The sequence below is a fragment of the Gastrolobium bilobum genome, unplaced genomic scaffold (assembly GCF_033153095.1).
Source record: "Gastrolobium bilobum isolate Gb01-03AN ecotype WA unplaced genomic scaffold, APGP_CSIRO_Gbil_v1 utg2933, whole genome shotgun sequence".
NCBI lineage: Eukaryota > Viridiplantae > Streptophyta > Magnoliopsida > Fabales > Fabaceae > Gastrolobium > Gastrolobium bilobum.
In genome coordinates this window covers 75,172-88,638 of record NW_026898380.1, presented here as the reverse complement: position 1 = coordinate 88,638, position 13,467 = coordinate 75,172, and the positions used below count along the sequence as shown (strand labels likewise).

General features: G+C 32.2%; 2 protein-coding genes across 3 annotated transcripts; one reads left to right on the top strand and one right to left on the bottom strand.

The window, feature by feature from the left end:
• Nucleotides 1-1,059: 1,059 nt before the first annotated feature.
• LOC133315505 (pectinesterase-like) lies at nucleotides 1,060-4,944 on the bottom strand. The gene is made up of 2 exons (XM_061517142.1): nucleotides 4,647-4,944; nucleotides 1,060-1,745 (listed from the first exon to the last, which is right to left on the bottom strand). The coding sequence occupies exons 1-2, from the start codon at nucleotides 4,942-4,944 to the stop codon at nucleotides 1,060-1,062; spliced, it is 984 nt and encodes a 327-aa protein (XP_061373126.1).
• Nucleotides 4,945-6,777: 1,833 nt separating this feature from the next.
• Nucleotides 6,778-12,599, top strand: LOC133315485 (4-coumarate--CoA ligase 1). Of its 2 annotated transcripts, none has more exons than XM_061517113.1 (5): nucleotides 6,778-7,851; nucleotides 9,259-9,457; nucleotides 10,536-10,749; nucleotides 10,864-10,969; nucleotides 12,257-12,599. In XM_061517113.1, exons 1-5 carry the CDS (start codon nucleotides 6,850-6,852, stop codon nucleotides 12,374-12,376), a joined length of 1,641 nt encoding a protein of 546 aa, XP_061373097.1. In that variant the 5' UTR covers nucleotides 6,778-6,849; the 3' UTR covers nucleotides 12,377-12,599. The 2 variants fall into 2 exon arrangements, with proteins under 2 accessions (XP_061373097.1, XP_061373098.1); XM_061517114.1 differs by having other exon boundaries at nucleotides 10,864-10,973; nucleotides 12,254-12,599.
• The last annotated feature ends 868 nt before the right edge of the window (nucleotides 12,600-13,467 follow it).

Sequence of the window (13,467 nt, the reverse complement as noted above, 5' to 3'; positions counted from 1 at the left end):
GAGAGAAAATGAGATAAGTTACCTCATGTGAAAGGAGAGTAATATTTCCCTTAAAATATCTCTCTTTTTTATGTTAATGAGTTATTATTTTATTAGGGTGTGATGTTTGTACTTTTAAATGACATAAATTATGTTATTTTAGGATAAAGATAGATACAAAAAATGAGAAAATAGATGTTTTTTTAATTTAAATTTTAAATAAAAAATTGGGAAAGGTGGTTTACTCCAGAATAATTTATGTTCCTGTAATTTTTTTCATCACATATACTCCTGTGGTTTGCAAGAGGGTATGTTTTTATCACATATGTTCCTGTGATTTTTTATTTTTTACAAAGCACGGATGCATATGTGATAAAAAAAATCACAATTCACAGGGTCATAGATGATTCTAAAACAAATCACATGGACATTAATGAATTTTTCCGTAAAAACTATTTCGTATGGGCTTTACTTCTCTCATGTAGTACGGGAGAAGTTATCATATGTTGTGAAATAAATAAAGTGGAGCCTACCAAATTTTAAAAAAAAAAAAAAAAAAAAAAAAAAGAAAAAAAGCACGCCTTTTTATGTAAGTGTAACATGAGAGATGAATCTTCTGTAACATAAGAATATGATTTCTCATTTCATATTTATAAAATAACATAATTTATGTTATTTAAGATGATAAACACTTTTTTCATTTTATTATTTTGAGGATTATATGCTTATCAGAAATCCTTAGATTAATACAAAATTAATGTTAATTAATTTTTTTGTTTTTTAATTTCAAATTAATCCTATGATAATTAAAAAATAAAAAACCTAAAATCATGATAAATATTACTATCCCCTTTATTAATGTTAAAGTTTAAATTTATTAATTTTTATTTTAAAACAGTAACATAAATATATTATTTTAAAAAAAACTGGTTTTTTGTTTTATTTTTTTACTTAAAAAAAAGGACAGAGTATCAATTAACACTTAAACAAAACTTAACAAATTACATAGTACATACAGTTGGAATGAAATTAACTAAAGGGTTGACACTTGACAAGAGAAGAGAAGAGAAGAGAAGTTGACTAGAGTCCATTATCATAGGGAACACCTTTGGAAGGAATCCAAGAGTCAGCATCCAATAGATAGGAAGCAGTGAAAGGTGCAACATCCATTGGGTCGAGAAGGACTCTAACACCGGGCCACTTAACTCTTTCATCAGTGTTAGAACCAGGCCCAACATTCTCAAACTCCACGTACGTAACCTTATCCGTGGGCTGGCCCGGCATCTCCTCCCAACCTTTAGGATCCACAATCGAGTCGATATAACACTGTATGATGGCCACTGTCGAGTAGGCCCTCCACGGACGCCCCAACGTGGCATGCACCTCCAACTTTCTATCAGAGTCCTCTGCCTCTGGGGACATTGTGAATTTGCATCTTTGGAATGTGAACCCTGTTTTCTCATTACCATCCTCTCGTGACTGAGCTGTGAACGTCACGTGCTCTCTATAACGTGCGTATACCATGCAGTCTTGAAACACTGCCGCTGCGTCGCCGTATATGAAGTCCACCGTCCCATAAATGTCGCACTTCTTGTAGAACTGTCGCCCCGAAACCGCCCATAATGTGTCTTGGAATCCTTCGATGGAGCATTCGTAGAATACGCTATTGTTTGCCTCGTTGCGAACTGTCACTGCAGCACTTGCGTTTAGCCCTGCGTAGTTCACAAATCCCATGTTTTGGGCCACGAACTCGTCTCCATAAATATCTGACACAAGTTCAATAATAACAAAGTCAAACATACATAATTCCTTTTCTATCGACTTTGGGTCAAAAAATTATATGTATATTTTTTTTAATTTTAATTAATTTATATCATAATATATTTAAATTATATTAAATACAAAATATCTGAGCAGTAGATAGTATCAAAAAGAATTATAATTTATTAAAAAAATTTATATAAGTAGAAATAAAACACATAACTTAATACAATTTATTCATCTCTCGCCAAATATATATATATATTTTTTTTTATAGAACCACAATTTTAAATCGAGTCAAATTATAATTAATAATATAATTATATATAATAAATAAAATTTGTTAAAATTTAGTTTGGATCGAAATCACTCGCAGATAACATGCGGCTCCGCCAGTGTTCTCTACTATAAATTTTGATCCATGAATACACGCTTAATTACATGACTAAATCATATGAAATCACATACTACTATCTTTCATGGGAAAAACACTAAATACAGCATATATATTACGCAACCATTTGTACTAATTAATAACATATGTTTCATTGGGATTTGCAATTACATAAAATAACATTCCAGCAAGTGAATACTTTTTCTCAGTTAAGAGATTTATCTTCAAGTGACAAATTATTTCAATTACTATGTCAAGGTAATTGGATTAGAATACAGAACCAAAATCACATGCATATTTGTTAACAAAATGAGAGAAAGACAAGGGATAAAATCAACTTGACTCGAATTGTCAAACAAACTTGACCAAATCTTGTCTCTTCACACATACAGAAGAAATTACAGTTATATTTTGGCTGATACTCATGTTAACCCAGTTTAATTATTTAGGTCTTTTAAAACTGTTTGTGTCAAACTATTCCTCTCGCAGGGTTTAAAAAAAAAAAAAAAAAAACACTGTCCTTCTCGTGGAACAAAAATTTGACCAAATGGATTGCGTTTAGGATGACAGGAAAGAAAAGAAAAGAAATCATAGACAATTGAATGGGGTAAATGAATTTATTGTACAAAGAAAGCAAAAAGTAAAAGATAACACGAAGAGTTAAAAAGTTAAACAAGAAACTTAAGAAAGAAAGATGTAAGCACATGTAAGGCGTTGTGACTATAATTAATGAGCAGTGTTCTAGCAATGACGTAAGTATGTAAGGACAGTAAACAACTAAGACTCAAAGTTGGTTTTTAATTGGCAAATTAAGCTCAGTACATCTAGAAATTGACTCTCAATAATATAACAACAACCACATGCGTCAATCAGGTTACAATTATTTACGTGGTAGGTTGCCAAATACCTAAATTAAAAATATATTGTTAGGTTAATTACTACATCTAAGGTCGTTGATGGGCGTTGGCACTTGTTTTCCAAGTTTGGAGTCAGTAATCTAAAATATTCACCAAATATTTTCTCTTCTTAAATAGATACCCGTCTCTTTCACAAACCTGCTTCTGCCTTTTGCAGGCGGGTACAACACATCCCCAACCCTTAGTATATTATGCCTTCGGGTATAATTATCAGTTAAAGAAAGTTGTTATTTAAGAAAATGCATAAAGAAAATAAAAATACAATTACGTCTTGTAAATGCATATTTGCCATAAATTCTTTGGATTAGTCACTCATTCCCCATTCTCTTGTTCGAGTTCAAATTTCAAGTTCATAAAACACTTTGTGTATTCTATATATTATGTAGTATTCATGAATCATCTCACACTACATATGTTGAGCAGCCGCACATCAATCAACCTAAGTGACAAAATCACAATTAATAAAGTGTTTAACATCATATCTCAACTCAAAATTTTAAGACATTCAGTTTAAAAATTATTTCATTTATATATACCATATATGTTTGGAAAATGTACTTTTTATATTGCTACAAAAAAAAATTGTTGTCACATAAAAAAAAAAGACCCTATATGTTTAGCTAGAGGTGGAAAAGTGGGTCGGGGCGATCTTGCCTCATCCCACCCCATCATACCACCAACAAGTTAAAAAATGAGTCAGCTCCCTCCACCTGGCTTTTGAAAGTGGGCTAAAAAAACTTAATATTCTGGTTTGAAACTGTTTTACACTAACCCGCTCTGTCCCGTCATCAACCCATCAAAAAATGAACCAGCTCATCCCACTTTTAAGAATGGGTTATAAACTCAACTTGCATCGCCCCACTTTTAAGAATGAGCTATAAAACTCAGTCTATCCCGTCCCGTTTCGCGAGGGGACGAATCAGCCCATAAGCCTAGCCCATTTTGCCCTTGCTATTTTTAGCCTATTCCTTCATTATACAGGACTTTTGGTCGCTCGATCACACTTAAAATACCAAAAGTATAGATATAGAGGGGAGGTAAAAAAATTGAAAATACTGTAGTTAGTTTTACTTTCTACTACTAAGAGACAGCTTATAATGACAATAGAAATTACAAATGCCCCTTGACCTTCTCCCGCACCAATTATTGCTTCGCGTGAAACACTCCTCTTTGTTTTTTCATCTGGGTGTGAAATCACACAGAGCAAGAAACGCTCATGTAAATTGCTTGTTTATGTTAGCACCCATAAAAAAAAAAAAAAAAAAAAAAATTGACATGTTTGTGTCTTGACTTTTACTTTGATACCTAATTATATACTTCATACAAATTACCAAACCCTCACCACTAGATCAATTTTAATGGCTTAATTCTTATACTTGATTTACTAAACTGTTCGTTTTCTGAATGGCGAAGGTTTTAACTTTACACGTGTTATTAATTGTTAAGAAATCAATACATACACGAGGGAAATCAACCATCGCGAGAGATCACAAATTAACTAGATAGAGATGAATAATAAAGAAGAAGAATCAAATGAAGCTGGAGTTAATTAAGTGAACCATATATATATATATGGGCAGGGCAGCAAAGCGTACCTATGGTGGAACCATTTTGGTAGCTAACTATTTTCGTGTGGTGAGGACCATCTCCAACGAGCTTGATATTAGTCTTCTCAGCAGGAATGACGATGTACTCTTCATAAGTACCTGCTCGAACGTGAATGGTGTAAGGTTTGTCACTCAAATCCGGAGCTTTCGTAATAGCCTCACTCACAGTTGTGTAATCTCCATTCCCATCCTTGGATACGATAACAGTGCCATGAGAATACACTGAAACTGAAAGAAAGATCAGCAACACTGCAGTTGTTGAGTCCATCAAAGCATGCATCTTCATTTTTCTTCCTTCCCGAGTGTGTGTATATATATATATATATATATATATATATAGTTTTATTTATATGTGGGGCACGTTTTAGCTGTTGGATAAATTAATTAAAACCCCGTTGACTTGTACGTACACCTCCAATGCTATTTGCTTCAACATATATATATATATATATATATATATATGAAGGTAAGATAGCTCATCCTCTAGGCGTGTTTAAATAATTTTGATGTTCACCATTTAGACGCACGAGAGGGTGTGTAAAAAAAATAAATAAATAAATAAATAGGCAGAGGGTCAAGAATATTCAAAAAATTATGTATTGGGAAATCTATTCAAAAAGTATTACAACCAAAGCAACTAAAAACCATATAATAAAATTCCGAATGACCTTCCAAGGACGTAAAGATGCAATTCATTCCTAAAAAGGAGAATTTGTTTATTAAAGAAAAGTAACCACTCTCTATTTTTTTTTATAATAATTAATTACGAAAGAATCTGATGAAACTATGTTTATTCCAAAAATATCGCATGAATTAATGTACTTGGCAGTGGTTACATACAAAATTTGGACCTATCGAGACTCAAAAAGTTTATGAACATGAATATTGTTCGCCATCAACTTAATTATTTAATAAACTAAATATTGTTAACGTAATTACGTTACAACTACAAAGACGTTAACAGCCATATATTTATGGCATTCCAGTCCACATGATCTCAGATCTAAATTACTCTACAAGTTAGCTTTAAGCTTCCCCTCCTTTCTTTTCATTTTGAATTCCAATATCCCTAAACCATTTTTATGATGTGAATGTCAAGCCGTTCGGTCTATAGCCAATTACTATGCAAGAGTCCACCGTGCGTGGTAGGAAGAGAAGAGAAAGCCACGTTCAAGATTATTTTGACATCATAACCTAATCAAGGGTAACCAAGATGAATGGAAAATACCATTAATTGGTTTAGTAAAGGCCCAGATTATTCTGGGCTGGGCCATGAGGACAAATGTGATGTCAGGTGGGAAATAGGCCCTTTTAACAACAACAACAACAAAAAAAAACGGAAAGATAATAATAAATGGCGTGGGGTGATAGTGAGGTGTGGTAGGTGAAGGATAAGAGAGGGTCCAGTGAGTGCAAGGAGAGCGAGGGAGGGATAAAGGTTTCGTGGCCATAAGGTATTGTGTTGTTGTAGTAGGTAAAAAGGGTTTCGGCGTATGAAAAAGGAGGCCCAACCAAATATTGACCCCACCACGATCGAGTTTCAATTTCAACACCCATGCACCACCCCACCAGCCTAGGCCAAAACGAAACAACTCTCACCAACCCTTAACGGATGTTTGGTTGGGAGTTTTTCAGCAGATATCTATATTTTTGAAGTATGGCTTTTAGAAACACCACGTTTGTTTCAACGTACTTTCACCAAAAACTCATCTATTCAATTTGTATGGATTTATGAGAAACATAGATATCCGCACCGTTTAGAAACCCAATTTTGAAGGTGAGATTTTTCGAAAAACCGGTTATCTGACTTTTAATGCACTGTTGATTTCATAAAGTTACCTAATTTTCCCAGTAAAGTTTTTCCCCACCAAACAACTTTTTTTTACATTTCTCTATCTATCTCACTTTATCTATCTTTCCAATCATTTCTCTGTCTATTACCGTTCCCTACTATTCCAAAAAAATTTCCCCAACCAAACGCCCCCTAATAGTTCATTTTCATTTTTTCATTTCTCATTTCATTCCCATTTTGCCCCTCACCAACCCCGACCGAAATCAATCCCTTTTATTACGATCATCAAGCTTTCCTTTTATTGCAGAGCTTGCTTGCTTGCTTCCAACAAGTTTTCCCCTTTCCTTTCCCCTTTCCTTTCCTTTCTCCTTCCTCACAATAATCATAAACTCAAACACAATGGCTCTTGAGACCTCTCAGTCTCAGCAACATGATGAATTCATTTTCAGGTCGAAGCTTCCCGATATCTACATCCCCAAACACCTTCCCCTTCACTCTTATTGCTTTGAGAATCTTTCCGAGTTTGGATCACGGCCTTGTCTTATCAATGCCCCAACCGGTGTGGTCTTCACCTACCACGACGTAGAACTCACCGCACGTAAAGTTGCCTCAGGTCTCATCAAATTGGGAATTCAACAAGGTGAAGTGATCATGATTCTGCTTCCCAATTCCCCTGAATTTGTGTTCACCTTTCTCGGCGCTTCTTATCGCGGTGCCATGGCAACCGCTGCTAACCCATTCTTCACAGCATCTGAGATTGCAAAGCAAGCAAAGGCTTCCAATGCCAAGTTGCTCATAACCCAATCCAGTTACTACGAGAAAGTTAAGGACTTGGATGTGAAGGTTGTGATGGTGGACTCTCCCCAAGAAGAAGGGTGTATGCATTTCTCAGAATTGAGCGACGCGGACGAGAATGAATTGGAATTAGCAGAGGTTAAGATAAAAGGTGATGATGCGGTGGCATTGCCGTATTCGTCGGGGACGACAGGTATGCCGAAAGGGGTGATGTTAACACACAAAGGTTTAGTTACGAGCATAGGACAACAAGTGGATGGGGACAATCCAAACCTCTATTACAACTCCGAGGATGTTATATTGTGTGTTCTTCCACTCTTTCATATATACTCTCTCAACTCTGTTTTACTATGCGGTTTGAGAGCAAAGGCTGCTATTCTCCTCATGCCTAAGTTCGACGTTAATGCATTGCTCTCTCTCGTTCAGAAACACAAAATCACTATTGCCCCTGTCGTTCCTCCTATTGTTTTGGCCATTGCTAAGTCACCCGATCTTTCTAACTATGACCTTTCTTCGATTCGGGTGTTGAAATCTGGTGGAGCTCCTCTCGGTAAAGAACTCGAAGACACTCTCAGGGCCAAATTCCCTAACGCCAGACTTGGACAGGTAGGTACCTATTCTTTCTAATTGTTTATTCCATCCTCCATCATAGCTTTCTTAACCGACACCCCATTTTCATTTTCCCTTTTTTTTCTTTTATGGAAAATATTACTATCATTTTACATAAGATAATTTATATCATATTTTCTTACTTCGATTTTTGCACCCCACCTTTTTCTTTTTTCTTGTAATGGTGGGACCTACTTATTTTATCTTATGTTGAAAGAGACTAATAAAACCCTTCTTTTATTATGTGTTTGTCATTTTAGATAATATCATTTTAGGAGAGAGATAGACATAAAAGAAATTTTTTTTATTTTAAATTTAAATTAAAAAAATCACTCATTTACTCTCTTTCATGATTTTCATTTTTTGTGTCTATTTCTCTCTTAAAATGACATAATTTATGTCATTTAAAATGACAAATATCAGACCCTATTTATTTTAAGACTACTTTCTTTCTTTTTTGGGTTTTGGGATATTAAATTCCAAACTTGTCAGGGCAAAGACGAAACTAGACTATTTAAGACTTGGGTGTAAAAACGGGCAACCCGAAAATTTAACTTCAACTCTTCATATATTTTCAGATCTCTCTAATTTTACTAAATCAATCATTATAATTATTAATTATTGAGTTTTTTTAAGTTACTTAAAATATTTTTAAAAATAATATTTTTTTTACTAATTAATTAAATTACTTTAAGAATTTTAATATATATTAATCAAATAAATTATTTAAATTTTACATTTTTTTAATTCTAATTATATGATTGAGTAAAGAAAACATAAGCTGAAAGTATGCCCTTATATACATCGTTCAATTTTTTAAATATACTCACATCATATTAAAATTAAGTTTTTATTATAAACTACGAGTTATGACTTCCGACGTCAATGTCATAAAAAAATACTCTCCTTCTTCTAATAAGTGTAGAAAATAGCAATAAATATACTCTTATCGTCAGTTAGTTGGTGCTTTTTATTATTATTATTATTATATGTTAATGTTAACGGCTAGACAACAAAGATCATATCTAGAAAAGTCTAATGTATAAATAATAATTATATATAAATTATTATATTTATTTGTGTAATTATTTAGTGCTAAATGACTTTTTTCTTGTACATTTTTTTTTATATAATTTAATGATTATGCATATTTATTATGTCTTTTTGCTTCTGTATATACATATATATATATTTTTATCTTCTAAAGTGTAAAACATGCTCCCTAGCTCGTAGTTAGTACTTTGAATATATTGACATTTCACTTGTGGTCTCTCGATTTCTGTCTCACCCTCCCAATATATAAAAATTGTGGATGCGTGTTACGAAACGAAAAATTATATATAATTATTTTCCTTAAAAACCAGTGGCATAAGGGATTAAAATGCAATGAATGAATACATACAGGGATATGGAATGACAGAGGCAGGACCAGTGCTAACAATGAGCTTAGCATTTGCTAAAGAACCGATGGATGTAAAACCAGGTGCATGTGGAACAGTTGTGAGAAATGCAGAGATGAAGATTGTGGATCCTGAAACTGGTCATTCTTTGCCTCGAAACCAATCCGGTGAAATTTGCATAAGAGGCGACCAGATCATGAAAGGTATTCTTCTACACTTTCCAAAATTATACACAACTACCTATCAGATTAAGTGATTAACTTCCAAAATTCATCGTTTTCTTATTTTTAATTTAATAAATTTTCAGCTTAAAAATCCCTAAAATAAAATATGTTATATTTAACAAGTAACATAATCTATCTTGAAACTAGAATATGAGTAACTAACTTTTGTTTTTCTATGCTAAACTAATATTTATTTTATATTTTTAATGTAGCACTTTTGTTATTTTCTTCTATTTTATCAACACTTCTTTAGTGTACATAATATAATGTCTTCTCTTGCAATCTAAGGAAGAAAATTTTTTGGGTTTTGAGACACAGATTTTGCTCGCGTGTAGTTGAACTTGACATGACAGCTCAACCTCCCCCTCCTTTGATTAAGGATTTCAGGTTGAAGTGTCTTAATGGGTTGTTGTCTCATAAAAATATCCTTCTGTTTCGTAAAAATATTATTTATTTATTTTTAATAAATCATGTATATTTTATAAGGGGAGAGAATTCTATTCGAGTCGGGTTTAACCTCGAAATATTGTATCTTGTATGACTCAATCAAAGAATAGATTATTTTACGTACTATTTTTTTTTTGCCTACCTTTGTCTACTACTCTTAAATATCGTTAGATTAGAATCTTAACTAGTATTTATCTTTCTCTCTCTCCTTGAGATTAAGATTCTGATCTAAGGTATTGGAGGGTGGTAGGGCAAAGGTAGACATAAAAAAATGGTAAATACCAAATGGTGGTAGCTCAGTTGGCGCATGAGAGCTACGCAAATAGGGGTGAGAGCATGTGTTCGAATCTCCCAGTACCACCTTTGGGAAGGGATTAAAGCTTAATCCTGGACCCGCCCCGAATCGGATTAGTTGCGGAACAATGAACCGATTGGAATATTTCAAAAAAAAATAAATTGATAAATAGAATAACCTATCACCTAAACCAATTATCATTAATTATTAAAAGAATTATGGAATAGCTAAACGCATACGATTGTTAAATTATTTATGAAAAATTGATTTGAAAATATTTGTGACAAGTGAATGAATGAATGCATAAATGGTCAGGTTATCTAAATGATGAAGAGGCTACGGAGAGAACCATAGACAAAGAGGGTTGGTTGCATACAGGTGACATAGGTTACATCGACGATGACGATGAGTTATTCATCGTTGATAGGCTGAAGGAATTGATCAAATACAAAGGATTTCAGGTTGCTCCAGCTGAACTTGAAGCCCTTCTTCTCACCCATCCTAAGATTTCTGATGCTGCTGTCGTTCCGTAAGGACTCTCCCTTCTTTTACATTCCACCAAATCTCTTCTACTATTACTACTATATAAATTATTAATTAAATAAATTCAATTTTTTTTTTTTCCCCCAAATTTAAATTTCAGAATGAAGGATGAAGCGGCTGGAGAGGTACCTGTTGCATTTGTAGTGAGATCAAACGGTTACACAGACACAACCGAGGATGAGATTAAACAGTTTATCTCCAAACAGGTTTTCCCCCCTTCTATTTTCTATTTTTTTTTTCTATTTTAATACATTATTAACAAATAAATTATACGTTGTAATTATTTTATGTTAGTAATCTTCTTTTAATTTAATTCTGGCATAGCAATATGGACTTTTCCTTTTAAGTTTCAGGGTCCATTTGGATCAGTTTTTTAAAAAATGACTTTTTATGCATTTTTTTTATTTTGAAAATAATGTTTTTTAAAAGGTAAAGTTATTTTACGTTTGGACGTATGATCTGAATATTACTTTTACATAAAAAAGTTGTTTTGATGTTAAAATAAAATAAAAATACTTTCATATATAAAATTACAATAAAAAAGAGATAAAATAGCATGATCGTGAAATAAGAATAGATAAAATAAGTATGATAAGATAAGGTTAAAATTATATCTTAAAAATTTATATTATCTTTTTTCTAAAAAAAAAAATTTGTATTATCTTTTAATTTCTGCTTTTTTTCAAGAGCAACCAACTACTGGCTATAAAAAAAGTAGCATTTTAACTTTTATTTTAAATTTTGTTTTTCAAAAAAATTATTATCCAAACATCTAAAAATTCTCAAAAGAACTTTTATTTAAAAAAAAACAACTTTTTTATGAATAAAAACTCATCCAAATAGACACTTACTCTTACATGAAAATATATATATTTTATGAGGTAATGTAAAGTAAACTTATGTTTTTATTATTATTTTAATTTAAATGTGCCGTAATAAAAACTCATTAAAGTTTAAAACTTAATAATTATTACCTATTTATTTTAAAAATAAGTTTACAGAAAAAAATTAATTTTCTTTAATTGTCATGGAGATATTATTACTTTAATTACTCGGACCATATATCGACGAGTGACGACTAACAAAAAAGTAAAGAGAAAAAAATCCAGAGGATATGAAATTGCCATGTTTGAAAAAGTCAACAAGATTTAAGTAATTGGTGCACCCCCACTTCCCACCTACTTTTGAAGGGTTAACTTTCAAAATATAAGAAAGATTACTCTTCTTTTACATGAGGTAACTTATCTCATTTTCTTTCACTTCGATTTTTGCACCTCACTTTTTTCTTTTTTTTCTTGTAATGGTGAGACTCACCCATTTTCTCTCTACCTCATAAGATAACTATCTTACGTGGAAGGAGATTAATAAAACCCTTCAAATATAAGTGTGTTTATCACAGATTTATGATGTGTACTACAAACCTTCTTAATCTAACGGATACAAATATAGCAATGCATACAAGACTAATAAATAAGGTGTCTTTGCATTTGCAGGTGGTGTTTTACAAAAGAATAAACCGAGTATTCTTCATTGATGCAATTCCCAAATCACCATCAGGAAAAATCCTGCGTAAGGATCTAAGAGCAAAGCTAGCAGCAGGTGTTCCAAACTGAAAATCTCATTTCCAAGATATATGATATTATCATTATCATATCATAGCATGCCCGCACAAACTTCAACAAACTAAAAGAGAAGAGGCGTGGTTTCGGGCTTGATCACACTACGTATATTCGTTACGTAGTCAACCATGTATAAGTTACAAGTGTGGTTTTGTTATTTTCTTTTAGAATTGTCTTGTGTAAAAATTTGATTCACTCTATGACTTTAATCTTCTATAATATCAAAATGTAATTTTTTTTAGAAAATTATATTTTGGATTTCATTTTTGTTAAACAACAACGGATGTCCGAAATCTTAATAAACCTGACTAATCCGATTTCAGGTTTGAGTCTTTTCATCATTCCGAGAATTGCGACTCTTTATAATTGAATCCAACCACCCTTTGACGAAGTTAAATTCTAGAGTCTACTTGGTCAATTTTAAGAAACTCCTTCCATCACTTAAAGTTAGCTCACCGTATTGATATTCCATTCATGACAATAATATGACTCGAATTTTAAGATCTCCTGCCGGTAGCCAGTTTGCATTCCTAATTTCCTATTGCTCCGGTTTATTGTTTGTCAATTTGGTCCCTTTCCCTATTTTGTTGATTCTCAATTTGGACCCTTCCAAATTCATTATAGTAATTCATTTTATCATTAACCACATTAGATGAATTTCAGATAAAATTAGATAGCAAAATGAATAAATTGATGTTTATTTTATTTTTATTTTTTGGTACATAAATTGATGTTTATTTTAATTAATGAGTGATTAGAATGCAAAAAGTTGATTTGTGAGGGAGTCAATTAAAGATGAACACATTAGTTTTGTCACTTATTAATTGGTTAAGACTTGAAGTATTATGTTTAAGGATAAAATCTTGTGTTTATTATTTTACACAAATTATGTAAAATAAGCAAATTATCAACTTCATAATATCAATAAATGGGAATTTGAAGAGTAAATAATTATATAAATTTAAGTTAATGCACATTTAAAAAAAAAAAAAAATTATGTATCACTCATACATTCTTAATAATTTGTCAAAAATTATAAAGCATTGACCTCCCTGGATTTTGGTTAATCCAAAGGTTCAAAAAAA

Excerpts from the sequence above, each read along its gene's own strand:
- LOC133315505 (XM_061517142.1), bottom strand. The coding sequence starts at position 4,944 with ATGAAGATGCATGCTTTGATGGACTCAACAACTGCAGTGTTGCTGATC. Across the intron at positions 1,746-4,646 it reads CCAAAATGGTTCCACCATAG|ATATTTATGGAGACGAGTTC; the intron begins GTACGCTTTGCT and ends AACTTGTGTCAG.
- LOC133315485 (XM_061517113.1), top strand. The coding sequence starts at position 6,850 with ATGGCTCTTGAGACCTCTCAGTCTCAGCAACATGATGAATTCATTTTC. Across the intron at positions 10,750-10,863 it reads TCTGATGCTGCTGTCGTTCC|AATGAAGGATGAAGCGGCTG; the intron begins GTAAGGACTCTC and ends TTTAAATTTCAG. Across the intron at positions 10,970-12,256 it reads AACAGTTTATCTCCAAACAG|GTGGTGTTTTACAAAAGAAT; the intron begins GTTTTCCCCCCT and ends TTGCATTTGCAG.